The 24042-nt window shown below is 40.9% G+C and overlaps 1 protein-coding gene across 4 annotated transcripts in view; it reads right to left on the reverse strand.

Annotated features, from left to right (window-relative positions):
* Positions 1-5426: 5426 nt before the first annotated feature.
* Positions 5427-24042, reverse strand: part of LOC117559034 (pre-B-cell leukemia transcription factor 1) — a 69796-nt gene continuing 51180 nt past the window's right edge. The window contains exons 3-9 of one of the 4 annotated variants that reach the window (XM_034235644.1): positions 23097-23344; positions 20044-20234; positions 16490-16625; positions 15060-15108; positions 12778-12890; positions 11843-11932; positions 5427-8384 (exon numbers count right to left, since the gene is read on the reverse strand). In XM_034235644.1, the coding sequence (XP_034091535.1) occupies positions 8292-8384; positions 11843-11932; positions 12778-12890; positions 15060-15108; positions 16490-16625; positions 20044-20234; positions 23097-23344 (920 nt within the window). In that variant the 3' untranslated portion in view covers positions 5427-8291. Of the gene's footprint in view, positions 8385-11842; positions 11933-12777; positions 12891-14948; positions 15109-16489; positions 16626-20043; positions 20235-23096; positions 23345-24042 lie in introns of all 4 variants that reach the window. The other 3 variants (XM_034235643.1, XM_034235646.1, XM_034235645.1) reach the window with 3 other exon arrangements.

Here is a 24042-nt window from a genome sequence, read left to right on the forward strand (position 1 = left end):
AACATCCCGATAGCAATGAATATCTGAAGTGCTTTGACAACAAATGCATACAAATATTTCATCTGTGGAAGCCGTGGCGCTGTAAAAAGCACGACCAATCATCTGATGCCCCGGCCACACGAGGACGAAAACGGCTAAACGCATAGGATTAACACAAACGCAATCGCAAAAAAGCTTCCGTCCACACGCAATAGTCATCCGGATAGTAGGCTTGTTTGAGACAAGCGAGACCTGCGCAGACCTGCGCAATTTCGATCAACGTCTTGCTCGTGCGTTGCATGATGGTTAGTCATTTTGTCCGACTTGCTCTGGAGGCTGGCCTACATGAGACGTTGAAATCTCGCGGGACAAAGACGCCCGCAGCCTTGAGAGCGAGGCGCGGCGAGGCGGCGCAGTTCCTCTCCACGGGCTGCGGAAGCGAAATGCTTGATGGGAAACGACTCGCTGGTATCTCGAGCTGAGAGCTCATTGGTGGTTTTTACCACGTGCTGGTGATGAAACGCTCCAATTGGCTCTGCAAAAGTTTGTTGTTGTTTTGTGTCAGTTTTACGTCGCCACTTCCGTTCACATTTTTCATCATTGTTCCACAATGTTTATCATAATGAAATTAATATCCATATATGTTATACTATACTTGCACTGCTTACCGTTTTCATACTTTATATATCTTAGCATATTTATACACACTGTTCATACTGCTCACAGGCTGCTGTGTATATCTAGTGTATTCATACCCCTCACTGTTTATTCATCATTCAATTCATTCTATATTTTATTCTGTAGATTGTGTACATTACTTTTCACTTCACTGCTTGTTGCACCTGGTTAGAAGCTAAACTGCATTTCGTTGTCTCAGTACCTGTAATATGTGCAATAACAATAAAGTTGAATCTAATCTTGAGCAGGAACAAATGTATTTACTTAGTACATATCTGACATTAACGAATAAACACATGTGTGCATTCTTTATAAATGCAAACCGAGTCAAGCCGACTCCGGAGGTGGCGGTATGCACCTTAAAGTTGTTTGCAATCCGCCAAAAAACCAAGAGAAGAAGAAAAAGAAGACGAAGCCGACTCCGAGCTGTCCGACTTCAGGCGAGCTTTTTGAGACCTCCCCCGGCTGCGATCGGCTACTCTCGTCTACTTTCGAGGCGAGCCGCAACGCGTCTCAAACAAGCCTAAGAGGCTTCTCAATACTCAAATTTCCCCTCCCCTCCTCGGCTCTCCTCCTCGGTTCCCCTCCTCGAGACTTAGACCCGCCCACAGGAGATGCGAGCGGAGGACCGAGGAGGGGAAGCAGCAGACGTTTAAAGAAATTAGAACTCCTATCCTCTGAGCGGTCATATTAAAGCGACGTCCGTTCATTATTACGTGGCAACAGCTGCATCAGCTGTCGAGTGTTTTGTCATAGCGCTGTATTTTATAATCTCTGTTAGATCAGCTGAACATTGTTCCCCCACATATTTACTTTGAATTCATTGAGAGTGCGGTATAATGAGACAATAACAGGTTACAGATGCGGACACACACACACAAATATATTTATATAAATATATACAATTTAAAGTATGAGAGCTCAGCACTCTCATAATAACGTAACACAATCAGAGACTGGATATATCCCCCCTCTCTCTGGTCGCTGAAATGGGGAATTGAAATTACGGGCCAAAAGTTGTATTTACAAGTATTAACTTGTAATAATAATAAGCCACTTACAATTCTCCGTGAGATCAGGGAGCAGATATAAGATGGAAGTTTCCCTAACATACAAAGCCATGTTAGGGAAACTTCCATCTTATATCTGCTCCCTGATCTCACGGAGAATTGTAAGTGGCTACTGCCTGAGATCGAATGCATTTTATTAAATGTGCCAACTGCTAGGACTGTCTTAGGGAAGACAGCTTTTAGATGTGCAGCTCCTCTGTCTTGGAATAGTCTGCAAATTAAATGGAAACTGAACAATCTGGTGCCACTAAATGTTTTTAAAGCTCGGTTGGATGCTACTCAATCGGAAGCTATTGGTACCTGTTTATGTGGATAATTATGTAAATGATGCTGTATGATGTCCTTTTGTTGTTCTATTTATGTTTTTATGTTTCATGTGGAACTACTTGAGCAGGTCTCCCTTGAAAAAGAGATCAATGATCTCAATGGGATTTATCTGTATAAATAAAGATTTGAAATTAAATTAAATTAAAAGTAAGCAGAGGACACCAAACCAACTGAGACCCGTCTGTCCGCCGCATCTACGCACTGTACAACACACACATACACACTGCCTACAACACACACTTACAGCTCCTAAAGCATAATCAGGCTACAGCCGTTGTGTATTTTATTATGTGACGCACTAAATGGTCTTAGAAAAATATCGACTCTTTGTACTACAGCAAATAGAGAGAGTAATGTAGGCCTGTTATACTGAGTGATATTGTACACTGCTCTGCTTTCTGCATGGACCTCACAGCTGTTTTCACTGTAAACATCGCAACGCGATGAAAGCAGTTTCTAAAATAATATCCAGAGGATGCATGCAGAGCTGTCATTGGCTGAGATAAGTCCGGCCGTGCGTCACGCCTCCACCGTTCCCGGAAATGCATCCGCGGAGGAGCCGTGGAGGAACCATCAGTGTATCCTCGGTTATAGCTCCTCCAGAGAGCCTCCTCGACGCTCGATCCTCGGTCCTCGGTGTGCATTTAGAGAAATGAGACGTCCTTCAAAATGGCGCGCTGAAATTCATTTCCGGGACACTACCGGAGGACCGAGGACCGAGGAGTCGAGGAGGGGACATTTGAGTATTGAGAAGCCTCTCTAGTGTCTATCCACACGAGACAGCTCCGTTTAGCTCCAACCGCTGGAGAAGCTGCAGTACATATGCAGGAGCCTGTACGTGGCGCTGTAACTTCCTCCACAAAAGCAGCGAAGAAGCATGGTTGTCATGGTTGCCCTTCTGTTTATTCTCCGCGGTGGGGGCCGAGGGAACCGGGCAGAGTTTTTCACCAGTCAACGTGTATTAAAGTTGAAATCTTCCGACACAATTATAAAAGTGCCGGTCAAAGGTCTTCTTTGTTCATTATTGAGCTTTAAAACAAATGAATAACGACTCTAGCCTATATAATATAATAATAAAATACACGGAGCCTCTCTTTTTCCTCCCTCTCTTCGGACAGCGCCAGTGTCTGTCTCATGCAGCAGCTGATCCAGTAATGAGTGACCCGGCCGACAGTAAAAATAAACATATTTATAACTAGTTTAGGTAGTTTGAGAGGTGTCTCCGTCCTGTCAGATTAGACTTCACTCACGTGTATGTCCATATCGAGAGAAAGATAAATAATCTGAATTCAGTGTGCAGTTTACTTTGACGCGGGGTGAGCAGCAGAGGTGGGGAGAGGCGGGGCTATTGCCTCATCATTATCAGAAAATGATCGTATAGGGCGTACACACGGAGCCGTTGGACCCCCCAGAGCGTTGGTATGCCGTTCTATCCACCTTGGGACCCGTTATCGTTTCCGCAGTCGTTTAGTGCCGTATATGGTCGTCCTCGTGTGGCCGAACGGTCTATATGACACTAAGCAGTAACGCAAACGACCGTTTTCGTCCTCGTGTGGCCGGGGCATAAGCCGGCCCGGCTAAAGTAACTGGATGGCCTACCTGCCTGTCAGCCTTCCATCTGTGCACAAACTTATCTCGTGCCCTCATTGGTCATGTGCGCGTTCGTGTGTGTTGGAGGAGGGGCTCTGTAAGGAAGTGGCAGATTTTCTCTGGCTGTGTATTTTCAAATTCGAGCGCACTCCAGCTGGTTTCTCCAAAATGACCTACCCCACCTTTAACGTTTGTTTTTTAAATGGTATTTTTATTATTATTTACCTTTTTTCAACCTTGTATAATGGTATTGATAGAAGATTTCATATTGTCATACATCAGTTTCCCTTCATTGTTTAAAGTGGATAATGATCCGTTTAGTGTTCTTAAAATCCTACATTCCATTTTTCACGATTCATGCTTTCCAGCCTCTTTGTTAAAGGAATCAGAAATCCAAAAGAAACACAGTGATTTCCCTCAGAATGGGATTTACACCTTTCAGCGTGTAATGACTGAATGAGCCTCACTATGCGCCTGTTTGTCGGAGTGCATGAATACATTAAACACGTCCACTCCTTGCCTTTCATGCAGTGTCTTTGATAGAAACAAGAAGGCCCCTCCATGTATTTACACTTGATCATGTTTGCATGTGTCACTCCCACAGTGTCTGTCACACTCTCTGATTTGAGATGCTCTTGGGAACCTAATCCACAACTTAATGTTTCAACCCTTTCCTCCTTCTTTCTTCACATGAATCGGAGGAGCAGAATCCTGTCTGGTTTATCTGCAGGAGAGAGATAAGTGTGTATTCCGCCTCTTCCAGGGAACTCACATTAACCATGCCTCGGAGGGTGTGTGTAGAGGGAGGGGGTGTGTGTCTGCCGGGAGCGCACAGCTTTCACTCACTTCCAGAAACTGTGAAAATGTCCCCTTCACACCCCGTGCTCCGGCGCTGTTAGTGCTGATGAACGCCTGCGTGCAGCCGCGTAGTTGAAGTGAGACGTGCGATGTTATCCAGAGGTGTTGGGCTGACAGGGCTGCCACGTGTAAACTCGTATCCTACAGTGACTCCTGACCCTGACCTTGTTACAAAAGTCTGCAGGAGAAACCACACACAAGTTTGAAATGCAGCCGTCCATGTGTGGAAAACCCTAAAACACGGTTTTTTTTGTGCCACTCAACAAAAAAAATGTTGAGGTTGACTTTAATTAAATGTATTATGTCAACAGGTTACACATAATTGTATCAGGTTAGTTGAAAGCAATATTATTAAGTTTCAGTAAAAAAAACATTAAGATCAACTTAATATTATTGCTTTCAACTAACCTATACAGTTATGTGAAACATAATACATTTAATTAAAGTCAACATTTCAGTTTTTTCACTGCAGTGCATTTATTATGGCGACATGGGGAGTGACATACATAGTGACATAGTGTCCAGGTTGGATCAGAACCCAGAGCACCTTCAATTTGACATCAAAAAATGACCAAACTGCAATGTATGCAACAAAAGAAACTTTTTATTTGGGATACGCATTGCCAGTACAAATTAAGAGACCATAAAACCTACAGCGTTCAAATTTTTCTCCACAGAAAAAACAGGTTTTAGAATGTCCATTTGATACCCTTTTTACATACGCAGAGATCGTAGAAGGTCAAACCTGTCAAGAAAAAGGCTCCACGGTTTCACTCTGAAATCCTTATAAAAAAGAAGTTAACATTCAAAAACACTGCAGTACGTTATTTTTTTATTGAAGAACAAAAAGACATGCAACAAATAAAACATTTCATGTTTTACAAATTGTTCAATTTTCTTCATCATGTCTTTTTTCCTTTTATATTCAAAAACTAAAAAGCGTCATTACATGAAGCTTCGATAATATTTGACAGGCGATGTGAAAAGTAGATTTAAGCCTTTTTTTTCTTCTGGGCCCCCCCCCAAAACACTCCTTGCTTTCCTTGCATGGCCGCTGCTGTCAGTTCACTCCAATGACTCGAAGAGGTGTGGGGGGGGGGCTTGATCCAAATGAGTGTTTGGTGTCATCATGCCGTGTTTGACAGCAGCTCCGAAACATCCATGACTTCATACATGTGTAAAAAGTAAAATCATGTGGTTCTCACGCTGTATTTGTGATGTCGGGATTTCATTTGAGTTTTCTGTAAGGGTTCAGATGAGCTAAAAACAAAGACTCCGATGCTAACGTAACGCCAACTGTTCACGTCACCTTCCTTCTGACAGCGGCCATTAAAGGATTTCACCTTTAATCCACCAGGCTGCTGCATTCAAATAACAACAGTCCAAATTCAAAGATGCAAAAAAAAAGAAGAGTAAAGGTGCATATCTACATACATATAGAGCATTCTTGGGCTAATTCACATATAATGGTAGCATAAAAAAGACCTGTAGCAAAGCAAACTAATATCAAATGAAACAAAAAAATAGTTATTCACAAAATGGAGACATAAAAATATATCCAAACAGTATCTGGATTTGTGTGCCATCAGGGTATTTCCGTTTTAATGTATATAAACACTGCTGTATTCCAACTGCTTTTTTGGTTTTGAATACAGAGAGCATTATGAGACGCTCACTAGTACCGTAGATAATACAAATCCTACAAAAAAGAGGAAAAAAAGAAATGTCAATAAAGCTGATCCCAATGAGGAGAGGATAACAATTCTGCCTTTTTTTGGTATCAAAGTATGCTATTGAAATCATGTATACATGTTAGACCACATACAATACTGTACATACAAGAAAACAAATCACACATTTAGTTTCACATTTTGGATTGTGTCAATATGTTGTTTTTAGTGTCATTTTAAAAAGAAATCTAAAAGTATTTGGAAAATATAAAGTTATTCAAATAATAACAAATGAGAAAACAGGGGTTACGGGTTAATAACTGACTGAGTATGGAGGTACATTTGTGCAAAAATACTGAGCAATGCGACATTTTGAGTACAATTTTCTTTGCAAAGAAAATACATTCTTCTTATGGTGTAAAGAATAATTTAATTTAACCTTAAATCTGCTCAACATTTCCCAACCTGCAATCAGGATTTTTACACAAATATAATCCCATGAATGAAAAGTGAATTCAGAGTAAAAGTCATGCAAACATGGAACCTTCACATCTGAATGACAGTTGTTGTTGTGGATTTGGTTACCAGCAGTATTTGGCTATATTGACCTCACTAATACACACCGACTGTCTGATCATGAACGTGCACTCTTTGTCTTCCATACATGACTCCTATAGTTACATTCTAACATTGTTTTCTTTGACACATTTACCTTTTGAGCTTAATCATTACATGTTCTTGTGCTTTGCCCAAATGGCTTCTAACGTTGTCATTCGTTTAGTGTTTCAGGTCAATTCTTCTATAAATATTGTGGATGCCGCCAACAAGCATGACAGAATCTATTTGTTGCAAAAAAAATGGAATCAGTTGTTCATTATTGTTCTGAATACAAACTATACAAATCAAGCCTGGGATATTACCTGATTATTATGACAGGACATTATAATACTTCACAAATGATGACCTGAAAAACATGATCAAAATTCACCTCCAGGGTTGAACTTTGGCACTAGATGAAACAAAAAGTGTGAACACAGTATTAAAGACAGGGCATGGTGTGTGTACAGTAACATTTCAATAATTATAAAAATAATTGTGATAACACTCTCTATGCATGTCCGTAATGCATTATAAACCTACATAGAATCTGCTTGCAGCACTCTTTAATTATAGTTAATAGCACTCATACATTTGCTTTGTAATCCTATATTAACATGAACAACATTTCATAAAGTTGTGTATCACAACACTTTCATTTTATTTTTGCAAGAATCATAGGGTATTTTTCTTCAAATAATTGTAATAAGAGTTTATTTTTAAATGGATATCTTATGATAATGCATTATAATGTGATTATAAGTTAGTCTAACGTTGTTTGCCTTCAATACTGTGAACAAAAACATCATTAAATCTAAAGAACATACGAAACATGTAAGATTATTTTAAACTTTTAAAGCAAACAATAACATATCACAGTAACCTATAATCAATTCATTATAAAAAGAGTATAATGCGTTATAAAACAATTATTATGCATTATAACAAATGGGAAAAACAATACACTATGATCTATGCAAATACATGAATTAACAGCAAATATGAAGTATTATGACACTTGACCTTAAAGGTCTTCATAAAATGGTTTATAATGTGTTAATATTGCTGTTATAAATCATTATGAATATTAAAGAGTGCTTACAAGCAGGTTATATTGCATTATAAGTGTATTAATAATGCATTATAGACATGGAAGTCATAGAAAGTGCTACCACTTTAGTAAAACCGAAGCCTGTTGTTTTCTGATGTTCCGAATCGAGGTAGTATGGGAGTGTTTCAATTTACATACGGGGGGGCTTTCTGCTAGCTGTGCGCCTACTGTGTGAGTGTACTGTCAGAAATACAAAGAGGCAACATGGACATCGAGTGGAAACTGTACAAACTGTGAGGGAGGGTATGAGTCATCCTACACGGCGGTCCAGATAGGAAAAAAGTGAAATATTTGTCCGTTAATGTCATCCCAGACCCCAAAGTCAGTACGTCCAGCCCCGAGGGGGGGGGGGTTAAGTTTTAGGAGATTTGGAGGAGGAAGTTAAGGACGGAGGGGTGGGGGGGTGGAGGATCAGTTGGAGGTGTCAGAGTGAACGCTTCCGGGTCCTTCTGTGGGCGAAGTCACAGATGAGGGGGTCGGAGCTTCCTGCCAGCCGCCGTTTGCCTGAGAGGAACAAGGGGGAGGTATTACTTTCATATTCATTACTCAATGCAGCAACACAGTGAGGTACAATGCATGAGTCCTGAGGGCGAGGTAGTGTATGAGCGCAGCAGGGAATGCTGGGAAATACTGTATGTTAGCCTAAAGCTAGACTGACATAAAAAATATAAAATCATGTTTTCAACCAAGCAGAAGTCGAGTGAATTACAGTCTGTACCCCATCAGGCGCTGCATACTCAAATTCACATAATGAAGAACATACAACGATTTGGGCTTGAAATAAGTGCCTGTCACTTTCACTCTGAATATGAATAATATATGGGAATTGTATGAAAAGAACTCTGAAACAAAAACACGTGCAATCAACGTCATTTGCACTAATTGTGACGCTGACAGCAGGAATTAACATACAATAAGAGCAGCGGAGAGCCGTCCTCTGCACAGACATGCCGGCTAAAGAGCATTTCAGGATATTAATAATACGTTTAAAAGCCATCAGAAAGACTGCGACAGCCTTTCATTTCCCAGCCTGTTATTTGAGATGGCAGACAGTGAGTGGGGGTCACACTGGAGAATGTCTCAACTCACTTTTTTATTTTGCATTTGATATTTCATTTGACTCTGCAGGGCAATAACTAAGGCAATTTAAGTTCTACTTGACTTGACTAATAATACAAAATACTATCTACAAATAATGATGTATTTCATCGGACAAAGACTCGATTTTTCATTGATTATTTATCCCTTTAAATATTTAAGAAAAAATGACATTTAAGATAACATGCAGTGTGTGTAATAAAGAGATCAGCAACACATTTACCATTTTCAATATCAATGCAATAATGCAATACTAAATGAACATTTGAATGTAATAATCCAACAATACAATACATAATATATTAAAAAGGGCCATTATGAATGTACCTTTTAATTAAATTATTATTATATGTCATTATTATTTTAATTATTACTATTATCATTATTGTTATTAATATTATTATTATTATTATTGATCATTTTCCCTTGTAACAAAGTATTTCTAAACTGTAGTATTACTACCAGATCTGAGTACCACTGGTTGTAAGAGACCTCTAAAGCTGATGTCTTGGCATATTTTGGATATATTCCTTAGTGGAGACACAAGATCACTTTAAAATGTACAGTATCAGTTCCATAGTCAGTGGTGTAACTATCGACGGTGCCATGCCACTTAGCAGGACTTGTCTCTGCTCCACCGCAGGGGCCCATGCAAAAAATAAATAATAATAATAATAATAATTTTTTGGGGCCCCAATGGCATTGACCGGTTCACGCAGTCTTCAAAGTAACCAAGCAACCTAAATTAATTTGTAATTTGTCTGTCCAATGACCTTGCTCCCTTTCATGTCATGTGATACCTTGCGTGACGAGCGAACCGTTGAATCAACCTGTAGCTAGCAGCAGCAAGTTCGGCAGCAAAAGAGAAACGACAAGACAGAGTGTACATCCGTGTGTGTGTGAGCGCATCAGCGTGCGCTTATGTTTGGGGCAATGGGGGGGGGGGGGGGCCCAAAACAATATTTGCACCGGGGCCAATCACAACCTTGTTATGCCACTGTGCATAGTATAATCAATTTGGATCTCTTTGCTATGAAATTTAGGAGCTAAAACAAACCGGAAAGAGCTTGAGATAAAAGGTAACTAAACTAAACTGCAGAGCCCCTCTCTCAGTGAAGAGCAGAGTGCAGAAGCCAGAAGTCCTAACGTACTGCTCGGCTACATAAATCACAGGCCAACAGGCTGCAGACAGATACCCCGCTCTTACATTATGCATTGCGTGCTTCTTTACAGGGTATAAAAGTGAATAACACAGCATATTGTGGCAGTGTAAGATGTGGTAGAGCAGGCAGGCGTCCAAGGAGAACCGTATCAGTGAGGTCCGAGGACTGGGGGGGGACGGGGCCTGAATACGTTAGCGGCCTCTCCGGGCTCACAGCTGCCCATTTGAATACACATACATGTTTTTATATGGGAGACATTTCATCTGATTATCATATGGCCGCTGAGGCACGACGGAGCCAGCGGAGACCGTCGCCCTGCTCAGAGCGGAGGACCGTCCCCCCGCTCTGAGCAGGGGCTCGCTGTCAGGGCCATTAGCGTGGCAGCAGCATGATCTGAGCAATGCGCTTGGATTGCTGTCCCAAGTCCACAGTCTGCTCTCCTTGTGTCTGTCTTATCGATTTTCCCCTTTACGACACGGCTTGTCGCTGTGAATTTCCCTACTGTTTGCAGCCGCCAGCGAGCAAAATCCCCCCCCCCTCGCTTGATAACCCCCACTTCTACCCCCAGACTCTTCTTCACAAACATGAAGGGAACACGTCCTGATGGCACATGCACTGCAGAAATGTGAAATCTTGCCAAGTATATCTGACTCATTTCTAGTCAGAATATGTCTCTGCAACATTTAGCTTATTGTATTTTTTTGTATTTAATGTATATGCTTCCTCTGCATTACTTGCACATTGGTTTTGCAAGATAACCATGCACTATTTTATCTTACTCTGTTTTTCCCCCACTATTTTACTGTTATTTTAAAAGGTTTTATGTCTTAAATATATTTATGTTGCAGTGTTGGAGGAGACTGGGACTTAGAAAATAAAGCCTTTGAATCTTTACACTTGATATAAGACGCAACAACTTAAGAAGTGACAATGCAGTGAGGTAGAAGGTCTTGTTTTTAGACAATGCCTCTTAAGTATCTTGATAAGGTTAAAAAATCTTATTTTGAGTTGTATCTCAGATTAAACAAGCATGACACAAGTGTTTTAGCTGCTCTGGTATTTTTAAAGGATGGGTGATCTTGTTTCAAGAAATAACTTTGAGCACTTTATTTTGTAACACAACATTTCCAGATTCTGGTCAAATAAAAGTACGCTTTCCCAGCTAATTACAAGATCCATCTAAATCATTTCAAGAAATCTTACCAAGCACGTGTTCTATTGGCAGATGTTTTTTAACTAAACGCCTTGTTTTTATTATGTTGTTATCCTTTTCCAGTGTGAGGAGTTGTTCCCAGTGGCGTGAGGTTTTATTTTTAGCAGTGTTGTCTTTGTGGGAGCTTCTGGCCACGGGGGCTGCTGCTCACAGGTCAGGTGGTCAGAGGGATCTGAAGGCCGGGGCAGGAGGTGTCACCTGGTGGTGCCGCTCGCTCACGGCTGACTGTACGTGGCTGCAGGTGCTCCGCCAGACCTGATGCGACGTGACAGGCTCAGACGGCGGCCCTGCGTGTGTGTCCGGCCACATGTGTGTGTCCGGCCACATGCATGCGTACGCCGGACAGCGCGCTGCCCATGGCGGGCGCGATACACAAGCAATCAACTAGGGTGGCGGTGGAGCAGAGACAAGTCCCGCTAAGTGGCATTCTGAGCCCTATGGCTTTGAAATAATTGGTAGGGAGTGAAAGGAGAAAAAAGAATCCTTACATTGATGCCCTGCGGACTGTACATCTGGTTGGCTGTGAGTCCTTCACTGTATCCGCCTGTCTGACTGATAACATGGCGAAGGGTATCCACCTGAAACATTCAGAAACAACAAACAAAGCAAGGTCAGAGCCAACGCCAGAGAACAGAGAGGAGACGAGACGGAGCACACTGCTGCAAGGACATCTCTGGAGAAGACAAGGTCTAACCAAACTAAAAAATACTTTTATGATAAAAACGTTGGCTTTTTTTTGTTAAAATGACAATCCCTTCCCATGGTGAAGTATTCTGCCTTTGTGAAGAAACTCTATAGAGGGGCAAGTATAGTCCTTTTTCACGACAGACATCTTAACTTTCCATATTATTAAAACCAGCAGTTAATCATAGCATTAAATGATGGCTCTAAATGAAAACAGATTAGGACCATGTTAAAAAAATATACGTTTAGTTTCACGCAAATACATGACTTTATAACCTCAGAAATGTTCAATTTTGAATAATAAAAATTAAGTAAATACATTTTTTAAATGTAGGTGGTTTTGGGAGTTGAGTCATTTCTGATTAATCTGCAGATATTTCTTCAAATAATAAAAAAAAATTAAGCAATTAAAAAGCCCAAAAAAAGCCATCAAAAGGTTCTTGGTTTGTTTGACCAAAAGTCCAAATCCCCAAAGATATTTATAGGTTACAATGATAAATGAAAAAGTGAAAGTATGAAATTCTAGAATAGAGATTATAGCAGTTGTAGCACTCTTTTCGCTTGAAAAAACCTAAAACTCTCTAAATTGTTTATCAAAATCAACAAATCCGTTAATAAACTTCAGCTGAAATGTGTTGAATTATGGATAATAATTACACCTGTGCATGACAAGTCAAACTCTACTGGGATGGTAAGTGGGCCTGCCCCTGTTTATCTGCTAATCTGCTCACAGCCCTACCTGTGACTGCACGTTGGCTCCCACCTGAGCCCCCTGGTACGAGTCCCCATTGAGAGACTGCACGCTCATGAACAAGTCCCCGGAGTTTGACATGTTAAAAGAGCCAGCAGAACCTGAAAGGAGAGACGGAGCAGTCGCATCACAGAGAGACAGAGCAAGCAAGGGGAGCAAGTCAAAGGAGCATCATGCAGAGGTTAGCTAGCAGCCACACGGAGAGGAATGGAGCCATACAGGAAACTAATGGATAATAGAGAAACAGCTGTAACCCCACACAGCAAGCGTTTGGGTCAAGTCTTTACATCCAAAAATGGACAAGCAAGTTATTTGTATATTACTGGTACTAGGAAAAAAGAGAAGTCTTGAAAAAGCATTCCGAATGTCTTTATTTCTGTCCAACCCGAGGTCAGTTACAGAAGTAGGCAGGATGTGTTTAGCCTAGCTTAGCACAAAACACTATAGAGAAATAAGAGTCAAATTTGACTTAAATGCTAATGCATGTCCAGCAAAACTTGTGGCGCTTTTCAATGTATTTGGTGACTACTTGGTACAACAGGTCAAATCATGTAAAAAAAAAATCTGATATAGAGTGGTCTATGAGTAGGCTATTTCCCCCCACCACATTTCTGCTAAGCTAAGCTAGGTGTTTGCATCGGCTATCCATGCGCGTTTTATGCTTGGCTAAACATGCTTCCTGTTGCGTGCCGTGTCTCAATTTGCATTCTTCTGTCCTTTCACTTCCTATTTTGAGTATGTGAGTGTGTTCATACTGAGAAATATGGCGAAATACAATGCACTTTTGAGTACCAAGATGGTGTGATTATACCGCTATTGACATTTCTCACCCTCAAGCACTGTCGAACATCTCTATACAATTGTAAGGTACGAGTGTTATTTATTTTAATTAGGTACAATTTTACTGTTGTCGGATGAAGCAACTAGTATACATATAATATAATAAAAATATAAATTCAGCAGTCAATATTAATGAAGTACTGTAAACGACAACACAAATGCTAGCTAGCTGGCTAACAGTGGAGATGGTCATTATGTGCACATCAGCCGTATTATTTTTAAACCAATGTCCTGTAGAAATTCAGGGACTATGCAAGTTCTGTGTGTAGACAGTTTAGTACTAGCAGAAGTATCCGAATTGAGACACAGCACTGATATGATGATATGATAATGGACCATATTTGAAAAAGATACACCTAGTAATATTTTGTTCATTGTCAACAAGTCTCATAAAAAGGCAAAGCACTTTCTCACTCTGCTGCCCTATCAGTGGTTCTCAGTGCCAAGCTAAAAAAGGCATGATGACGTTGCATTTTTCCATCAACGTACTTAGTCTCATTTAGCCACTTGCTAGCAAGCACCTCTATTAAGACTCATTCAAGATTCCACAATTAAGAGTGGGGTATTTCCTGAAATATTTGATGTCATAAAACTTGAGAATCTTTTGAGCTTGTGTTAACATCAGACCTTTTTTTAGACTTCAATACGAGGGAACCACAAGTGCATCATTGTTGCAGCACTAGTTTCACATGGGATTTATGTGACATTGACCCCAAAACAATACAATGTGTGTTCATGTTAATGAGGTGCAACATCGATGTGTTTTCACTAGTTTTTAGAAAAAGGTAGCTCCAAAGCACAAAGGAAGAAGATATATCAGGAATTGCTTGTTAGTAGAGTCAATTAATTGTTAGTTTGGTCTTTTTATGAGATTTGTCAACATTAGGAAAGAAGTAATGAATATTACCAAACCTATCCTTTGAATGTCAGTACAGTAGAACATGATGGATACAGAGTTAAATAGTCATAAATGAAGAATAGTATTAATTGAGATGAAGACAACAGGACAGTATAAGCATATGGAGACTTGGCATGGGGCTCAGGTTGGCTAATCCCTGACACAGTTTTGCTCTAATGGGGTAGTTGCTTTTGTTAATATGAACCTATCAATATAATAATGGTGCTTTACTAGGTGATAGGCACGTCTGTTGTAAATGAACTGCCTGTTTTGTTAGTCCATAATATTTCATTCCTTACAAATCACCAGCACCAGCATTGAAATGGCCTCACACTAATAAACTGAAATGTTTTGATTAGTAATGCACAGAGAGGAGGTACATGTCTAGTAGCTGATCAGAGCCAGGGACTTCCTGTCTCACCTGCAGAGTTTGGAGTTGAGGGTGAATTTGCTTGGCTTCCATGTGAGGATGCATTAGTCGCATTCACGGCAGTTCTCGCAGCGTACATGTTGGCTTCTTCTTGGAACTTACCAATGTTTTTCTTGTATCTGATTCGTTTATTCCCAAACCAGTTGGAAACCTGAGCAGACAAACAAAAAAATGTAGTTTAATGCTCACAAATCAGAACAAACACAGCCTCTCCACATCTGAGGGCAAGAATCCAGAGATATAATGGTGGTCTTTAGCTTCCATGGCCTTAATGGCATGTGTTACACTGCAGAGAGGTAGGGCTACATAGACTGGTGCTGTGAATCTGCATTAGTGCCAGAATGGAATGATTGCCAATAACAGTCTCATTATGTCACCATGACTGCAGCTATCATCAGAACTCACGCAAGCACCAATCAGTCAACATCCGCTAACGCCCATTACTGCTAATGGACTCCCAGATGAAGCCAGGGGGGTAATCCCAGCGCTAATGATAAACAACATTAAAATGAAAACCAAATCAATCCTGCAAAGTTTCCAATACACAGACTAGGTAAACATTCTCCTTTATTATGGCCGAGAAACGGAAACTCGACAAATCATTCCCGCCGCCGAGCAGCTTCCACAATCAGGCCCAGAAGCATCCTCCAATCATTTGGTATAAATTAATGAAACCAATTGAGAAAACAATCCATTCCCAAATGATGGATTCAAAACACAAACTGCTGTTTACCTTGGCGTGGCTTCGCTTATTATCAATTCTCACAGGATTGAAACAACTTGAGCGCTAGAAAGCAAAGGTGAAAAAAAGCAAGGTGCTTAAATATTGATCTCTCATGGCTTGTCAGCAGTATTGGAACACACATCTTAAGTGTCTTTAGATACACAGTAAGTTATTATAAGATTTATAGTCAATCTTTACTGCACATGCCTCAAATGACTGCAGCGCTAATTTTGCAGAAGCTAATGAGCTAATGGTAATTACTTCCTTAAACTGTAGGCTGATGTTTTCACAACTGATGAACATATTGATCTTTTTGTATTAATCAATTCATATTTTTGTCAAATGTTTTGATGACTAGCCAAAAAACATTGACATTTATAATAATATGAATCAAAGTCAGAGTTACTTTTAATTTCAACAATCAAAAACAGTGATTAGGTAACAGCTCACTTTTGAACATTTTGTGTATTATAGGAAAACTATATGATTAGGTAATAGCTATGACAGCACTGTTGTTTTAGCTTGTGTTAATTCAATACAAACACAAAGTGGTCAAAAATAGCTTTGTCTGGTTTGAATTACACGACAACAAACTCATGACACGGCCTATTTCTACTGGAGCCCTTTGTTGTCTCAATGAAAGGTGCTGCTGAGAGATCAGAGCAGCTGTCTGTTCTCATGACAGTCAGAATGTATTCTTAGGTTACTTGCCAAGACGCTTACAGCTGCTTCACTGTTGAAACTGTCTCAGTGGTTTTACTACAGGTGTGAGGGGGGGGGGGGGGGGGGGGGGTGCACTGTTCTGTACCTGGGCCACTGTGATGGCGCACTTCTTTCCCAGCTCCTCTTTAGCCTCCTCGCTGGGGTACGGGTTACTGAGGTGTGAGTAGAAATACTCGTTCAGGATCTCTGTCGCCTGCTTGTTGAAGTTTCGCCTTTTCCGTCTGCAAGAACAAGCATCAGAAGTTCAAACAGGAACAGGAAACCAGTTCACGTGTATTACAACAGCTTAGAGAGGATAGAGGAGTGCATTGATGCAAATCACACCGTCTCTTTAGATAGCACAAACCCTGGGGTGATTTATTTCTACCCATCCTACCCTTCTTTTGAACTATTTGGGTTTCAAAAATACAAAGCATTTTTTTTACAATTTATTATATTTTGATTATGTTTAATCTCTAAAATGTATTTATTCTTTTAAATGATTTAGCATTCAAACAACATTGTGTTTTTTTCCTTTTATCCTATACAGTTTAAACCACTTAGGGGTTGAAAAGCAACATCGTTTGATTATTTGATACGTCTTTTTATTATTTAAAAGAACAAACATTTGTATTTCCTTTTAGTCAGTTAAGATTTCAAATAATTAATAATATACATTTAAACCTGAACCTTTGAAAGCACCTTCTCTTTGACCTGGGGGGTATACTACGAAGCAGGATTTTCTCTTAGCGGGCTAACTTCAGGGAAAACTCCGGCTTTCCGGTCCTACGACGCTGGTTCTCTTTTTAGCAGGCTAGATCTCCATGGTAACTTATGCTTAGCGGCTAACCTGGACCAGGTTAGGTTGCAGGCTAAGAGCTCAACTCAGTGAAAGCACCGCCTGCTGACCAATCAGAGCTCAGTGTGCGGAGTTTAAAGCGATCAAGTCATATTACAGGAGAAAGGAAATACAGAAAAACTGCCATCGCAGGAAAGACGGCCGGCAAAAATCACCGACTGTGTGAACGTGAACATGAATAGAATATCACCTCCATCTTCAGAGAAATCTGACTATTATAACATTAGCGTTAAGAAAGCTTACTTAAATATCTGCCACAACATAAGTAACCGGATCAAAGTAACATTAAGTAGGCCTACAGTCCGCGGCATATCACTTCATAATGTATCATATATCTCCTGATCTGAGTCAGCTGAGCCGTATCTGGCTGTGCAACACTCACAGTGTCACATACTGTATGCAGAAGTATTATTTTAAGCAACACATTAAGTTGACAAAACACTCGAGTCAAATGTAATTAAAGTCAGATCGTGTTTTAGACAGGGCAGTGATATCATAAACCTGTTAATGTACGCATTCAAACACTTGTTCTGTTACCAGCTGTATTCACCTTGCAGGTGCAGCTCTGTGGCTTTGATCCTGGATAAAGTGTTTAAGTCATGGATGTTTAAAGTTTAACTTCTTCATATGTCTAATATTATAGTTGACTTTTCATTCAGGAAGTATGACGCTGCGCTGTCAGTACGCTTCTCCATGTTTGTGATTGGTCGAATGCTCCAAATACCACCCCTTTCATGTGAACGCGCACCTAACTAGATAGGACACGGCTGGCTTGAGCGATCCACTTGATAACCAGCGTCGTAGTACAGTTTAGCGAGAGCGTGTATGTTTTGGATTAGGCCAACCGGCTAACTCAAACATATCCAGGTTAGGTTGAACCAGCTTCGTAGTATAGGCCTCTGGTCCCTATGAGAAACAACATTAACCAGAAGTAATAATAATGTCTTTGCAGGACAGGTCCTTTAGGTTTGACTAACTCCAGCCTAGCGTTCAAGATGTTCTTCCAAAATGTTCTCCCTTTGTTTCTCCTTGCTATAGATATTATATATAGATATATAGATATATATAATAAATAACTTTGTTGACCACTTGGGGGCAGCAAGCTGTAAACACAACATTGACAAGTTTTGTAAAACATGTTTGCCCAGTTTATTTACACATTTTCAGACCGAAATAAACGGTGTTTCTGGTCTCTTGATTGATAAGTTAAGATCGAATAAAGTTAGTTTCGCATCACATGCTCCAAACAATCCACATAATAAACATTAACAAAAAACATAATGAGAGCACATCCGCTATGTCTGCCAGCTAGTTTGTCCCTGTGTGTCACCTGTTTGCTGCTGAACACAACTGCCTGCTGTGTTTGGAAACACACTTTCTCTTAAATATTACATTGCAATACAACTACGTGTTCAGGGAATCCTATTGTCTCCTGAATTACAGACGTAGTTTCACACAGGACACGATCAGCCGACTACTGGGCCAACTACTGTACAGAATAACTTTGTGTTATTATAAACACAAAGATAATCTAAATGATATCTTCTAGCATGCCAGCGTGCATCGAAAAAAAGCTTTTACCATCTGACATGTGATCAAATGTAATACAACTTCGTCATGTAATAATTTCACTCATATCGTAACAATTAGTCCTGACTGGTATTGTAATATCATATTTAGTGATAATGTAACATTGGCTTGAAAATTACTAAACATATTTCTAAATTGAAATAGAAATACATTTAATGCAAATATACAAAATGCTTAATGTATATATTATTAGTATTGAACATGTAAATGCTATGCTTTTAAAATTGTATAACATGTCCATTAAAATGATTACATCATCAGTTAAAAATATCCCTGAACAATAATACATTATTGGCAAAAATGTAATTACAATATCAGTCAGTACATTCATTGTTTACATTATTGGTCGAAATATAATATTATGGGGTTTGATTACATGTTTTTAGGATTAAGTGAAAATGTAATAACATTTAGAAAAATCCTAACAAGGCTGAATATATCGAATATTAAAAAACCAGTCAGAAGCCCCCCACTCTCCACACACCGTAGAGCAGACAGATATCACATGCTGATGCCCATGAGTTGACTGACCCTATATCTGCTGCACCTATCAGGTCACGTCTGCGTGTGCCACATCTAAAGAGGGCTTAAGTTAAGCTGCCGGGGAACCCTGAACCCTCTGAGCCTGAACCCACCGCTGAGGAGATTTCTGCTCACATATCTGTCCCGCACTCCAAAGCCTGCTTGAGAATATGTAAATGCTCCCAGCATGAGCTCCAGCAGCCAGTAGATTAATCAGCGGCGCCGAGCATGGCAGTGCCTCTCAGCCAGTGAAAGCCCCCCCCCCCACCCTTCCGCACCACCACCATCATTTGCAAGAGAATAGATAGGAAGCTTTGTAAGGAAGCGCATGCCTCATTTAAATGTTGTGCCTCCGACTCCAGACTTGGAGTGACATTTATCCTCGGAGAAATGTATGCCAATCCAAAACACGCATCAAAAGGAACATGCGATTACATTAAAAAAGGGAAACAGTTAGCGCTGTGGAGCACGCCGGGAACTCTTACTGGCCGGTGTTGCTGGGGATGCTGGTCCAAATGTCTGGTGAGCAGCAAACTGCATGTGTTACAGCATGTTTGTGGCATGATAGGCCTCCTACGTCAGCCTTTCATTTGGATATGAGGCGCACATGATGAGTTGCCATGTTGTTCAATTGGGAGGTTATTTGCAGCACTTGCGTGGTGTGTATGAAAATGCAGAAAGACACACACCTGGCGTCGAGGAAGCGTGAGCGCAGGATCATGACGGCCTCGCAGGTGCTCTGCTTCAGCTGCATCTGGATGGAGCTGAACTTGCGATGGATGATGTTCACCATGCGCTCGATCTCTTTGGGCGAAATCGGCCGCGTGCGCGACTGCTCCCGCAACAGGTTCATCACGTGGGTGGTGAACTCGTTACAGGCCTGGAGAGGAGGGAGCACATGCAGGAATGAATCAACAAATACATATAAAAACACTTAAATAATAAATCATCCCTGAAATGACCATTTGAATATCAATTACTCACATCTAGTTACCTTGTGTTCTTTAAGAAAGTATTTGTTCTTGCATACCTTGTAGGTTAATGAGGAATCAAAAAGTAAAGTATGGAAGTAAATGGGTGGGTGTTTAAAGTCAGCAAACAGTCTCAAATGATCTGATTTGTTTATACCTATAATGCTCATTCCCAGGTTCGTATTTTCTGCCTCTACTGGGACATGTCTGCATGCTTTAATGTTCTGCAGCACCTCTTTTCACCCTCTGTCTGAAACCAGAGCCCAGTCTGCTCTGATTGGTTAGCTGGCCGGCTCTGTTGAGATTGGTCAACCGCCAAGACATGTCCCATTTCTCAGCCTAACGAGTCCTCTGTGTTGGAGCGCTAGCCAATAGAAGCGTGGGTGTTAAATAGTGATGTCACTATGTTCAGGAAGTAAACAAAGGAGTTCAATGCAGGTGTTTCAGGCAGGGGGGGGGGGGGGGGGGATGTGTGGGAGAGAAACTCCCTCTGGAGGGATCACAGGGATTTTAGCCTTTGCAGACCCTTTACATGCACACAAACCTATAGAACACACCAAAACATAATAGAGCCTCTTTAATTCATCAATACATTTTCCTCTAGAATTCAAAGTCACACAGGGTTGAGGGTGAAGTTCTACTTTAATTTACTGTGTACATTTAATATGAAGTTCACCATCACACACACACACACACACACACACACGCGCGCGCACACACACACACGCGCGCACACGCACGCACGCACGCACGCACGCACGCACACACACACACACACACACACACACACACACACAATATGTCACACAGTATTTAAAAGTCACCAATAAAATGCATCTAAAAAAGAAACAGCTCTTTGCTTATTGTAGTTCTGGGGCAAGCTTTTCCACATAGCCATGGGGAATATAAGCGCTGATACAATTCATTTTTAACACAAGTGGTGATGGCAGAGTGTTGAGAGGAACCAATGACAGCTGTTCCCTTCTCAGACACACACTTTCACAGCCTCGCCGCCCTGAGAAACGAACACGCCACGACGTTTCATTTATCCCCCGTGTGACACCAGGCGTGAATCTGCCACCATATTACACTCCGGCTCTGCGTCTCCTACTGTCTCCTCTTCTTTACTTCCTCTCCTCCCGTGGATCTCTCTCTGGGTTTAGTCGTGTCAGGCTTTGTCTGTGTGTGTCTATCTGCATGTTCATCTGTCTTCAGCACATTCATCTGAGAGCCATGCTATAGTCACGAATACATCGGGTATCAAGGCAATGAGAGGAAATCATCCCCACTTTTTCGAGGCTATATGAGGAATACACAGAGACACACAACATACTGCATGTGCTGGACTATTCTGCGAAAAGTCTTACCGAAAAATGATTCGGCATTGATCAAGGAAAAACTGTAAAACTATCAAATATGGTCAGATTTGTACATCCGGGCCCTCCTTTATCAAAATGACTTTATTTAATATGTCGAACTTTAAGAATTTACAGCAATAAACAGTGTTTTTAAGTTCTGCACTCATCAGAAGCCGGGAATGATTCTGCTGAGGGAAGTTTGTAAAACACATAATAATTCAATATGTAGAGCATGTGGAATCCTTTTTATTTAATATTAGTAACACTTCCAATTTTGTAGGATAAATTAAATCAAAGAAATTCACCTTTTTCAAATGTTTGTATGATGGATGCCAGTATTAATCTGTTATCCTCAACAAAAGAGCTTTTTGACATCTCTCTACTTCTAGCTATGATATGCCGTTTCCATAGAGATGGACTTTTATATTGCAGTGGAAACGAGGCCACAGTGAGTAAAATGTGACAGCAGCAAGAGAGCTCTTAAACTGGCTAACCTTGCTTCAATGAAGATTTTAAGTCTGTTAAAGAGAACAAGATGGACCGGCTCAACAGATAGAAACCGTGTAGTCTGTGAAATAAACGCTAACACAGACGTTACCAGGGTGTGTCGGTGTTCAGATGGCACCTCCTTGTTCAGTACCAGTTGGTGTAGAAAAGTATTGGAAAAATGTTTCGTGTCGGTGAAAGTTGTAATAATTTCCTTAACAATTAAGTCAAATGTAACCTTCTAAAATAAGACAAAGAATAGCAGCAGATCCTTACAACTGAGTAGCTGAAATGAACAAACCTTCAGTGTTTTTACTAAATAATTATCAAAGTACTTGCTGATCATTTTTCTTCAGCGTGATTATTTCAGCTGTATTTAATAAGCTTTTACTCCAAAGAGAGAATCTAAATCCATAAAAACCAAGAACCCTAACGTGATGCGGTGAATAAAATGTGATAAAGGGGACGTTTAGACATTTTATTGTCTAAATGTTTTAAGCAGAGAATCTTCAGGTAAAAACTGTAGACATCACCATAAATATTACCCAGTTAAAATGTACAAGTTTAGTTTGAATATGCAAATGAGGCATTACCTAATGCTAGTTTTTATGAGTTTGGGAGAAATCCAGAGGTACAAATTCATAACATTTAAACTAATTAATTAAACTAAATGTGTATTTTGGAGTAAATTGCTGAGTAAAGTCTCAAATGTGAAACAAACAGTGAACAGTGTTTCAGCTTTCTCTAGTACTTTTATATTTAAGAAGCTGAAGCGGAAAAATTACCCTGTTCTCTTTGTCTCTGCCCTTTAAAAGATGATTAAAACAGTCATGAGCCCTGAGCCCATCACACACTGCTCTATGAGATGAAGTGTGTGTGTGTGTGTGTGTGTGTGTGTGTGTGTGTGTGTGTGTGTGTGTGCCTCACCTGTTCGTACTTCTCCAGCTCGGTGTGGTAGATCTGTCTGATCTGGGTGAGCTTGGTTCTGTAGTCGGAGTGCTCGGTTGAGTTTTCGGGCCCCGACCCCCCTCCTGAGGCCGCCGCTGCAGCCGCCGCCGCCGCCGAGCCCCCCCCTTTTTCCGGCCCGGCCACGCCCTCCGCCAGCAGCATGTTGTCCAGGCGCATGAGCTGGGGGTCCGGGGGCTCCTCCTCCTGGGCGCCGCGAATACTCAGCACTGCAACGACAGGAGAAGGTCAGAGGTCAGCCATGAAAGGTCACACCTACAGCGGAGAGACGCTCCGTAACAAGCTGTCAGATCCAGCAGCTCAGAGTGATGCAGTAAGGTGGAGCGAAGAAAGACACACAGGCAGAGTGTAGTTTGTGTACAGGAAGGATGTGGCTAAATACTGGAGCAACACTTCCTTCCTTTGTTTCCATCACGCCATTTTGACGCCTTAAACAGACAGCTCTAACCCGTTATCTTTCAATATATTAGTTTTACATCTTCTGATGATGTGTTGATGCTGTGCTACTCACGTTTGATCAAAATATAATAAAAAACGTTCCACACACATTCAACAAAGAAAAGAGGTTTTTCCAATAGTCAAAACCACAAGAGGGGGACGGAGTGGCGCAGTGGGCTGTGCGTTGATCATCAGATCAAGGGTGGCGTTGGGGAACTCCAGTTCGAAACCCGCCCCAGCCGCCACTGCGTCAGGCCGTTGTGTCCTTGGGCAAGACACTTCACCTGAATTTGCTTCTGTGGGTATTGTCCACAGTACATGACCGTTACATGTGTGTAATGTGCACTTTGAGCATCTGGAAAAGCACTATAATAAATGTAAGGAATTATTAAGAGGAAACTCAAATAAAAATAATAAACAACTTAGATCATCTTTCTTCCTTTTTCTTAGTGTAGGTTAAGGTTAATAT

Source organism: Gymnodraco acuticeps, unplaced genomic scaffold, assembly GCF_902827175.1.
Source record: "Gymnodraco acuticeps unplaced genomic scaffold, fGymAcu1.1, whole genome shotgun sequence".
Lineage (NCBI taxonomy): Eukaryota > Metazoa > Chordata > Actinopteri > Perciformes > Bathydraconidae > Gymnodraco > Gymnodraco acuticeps.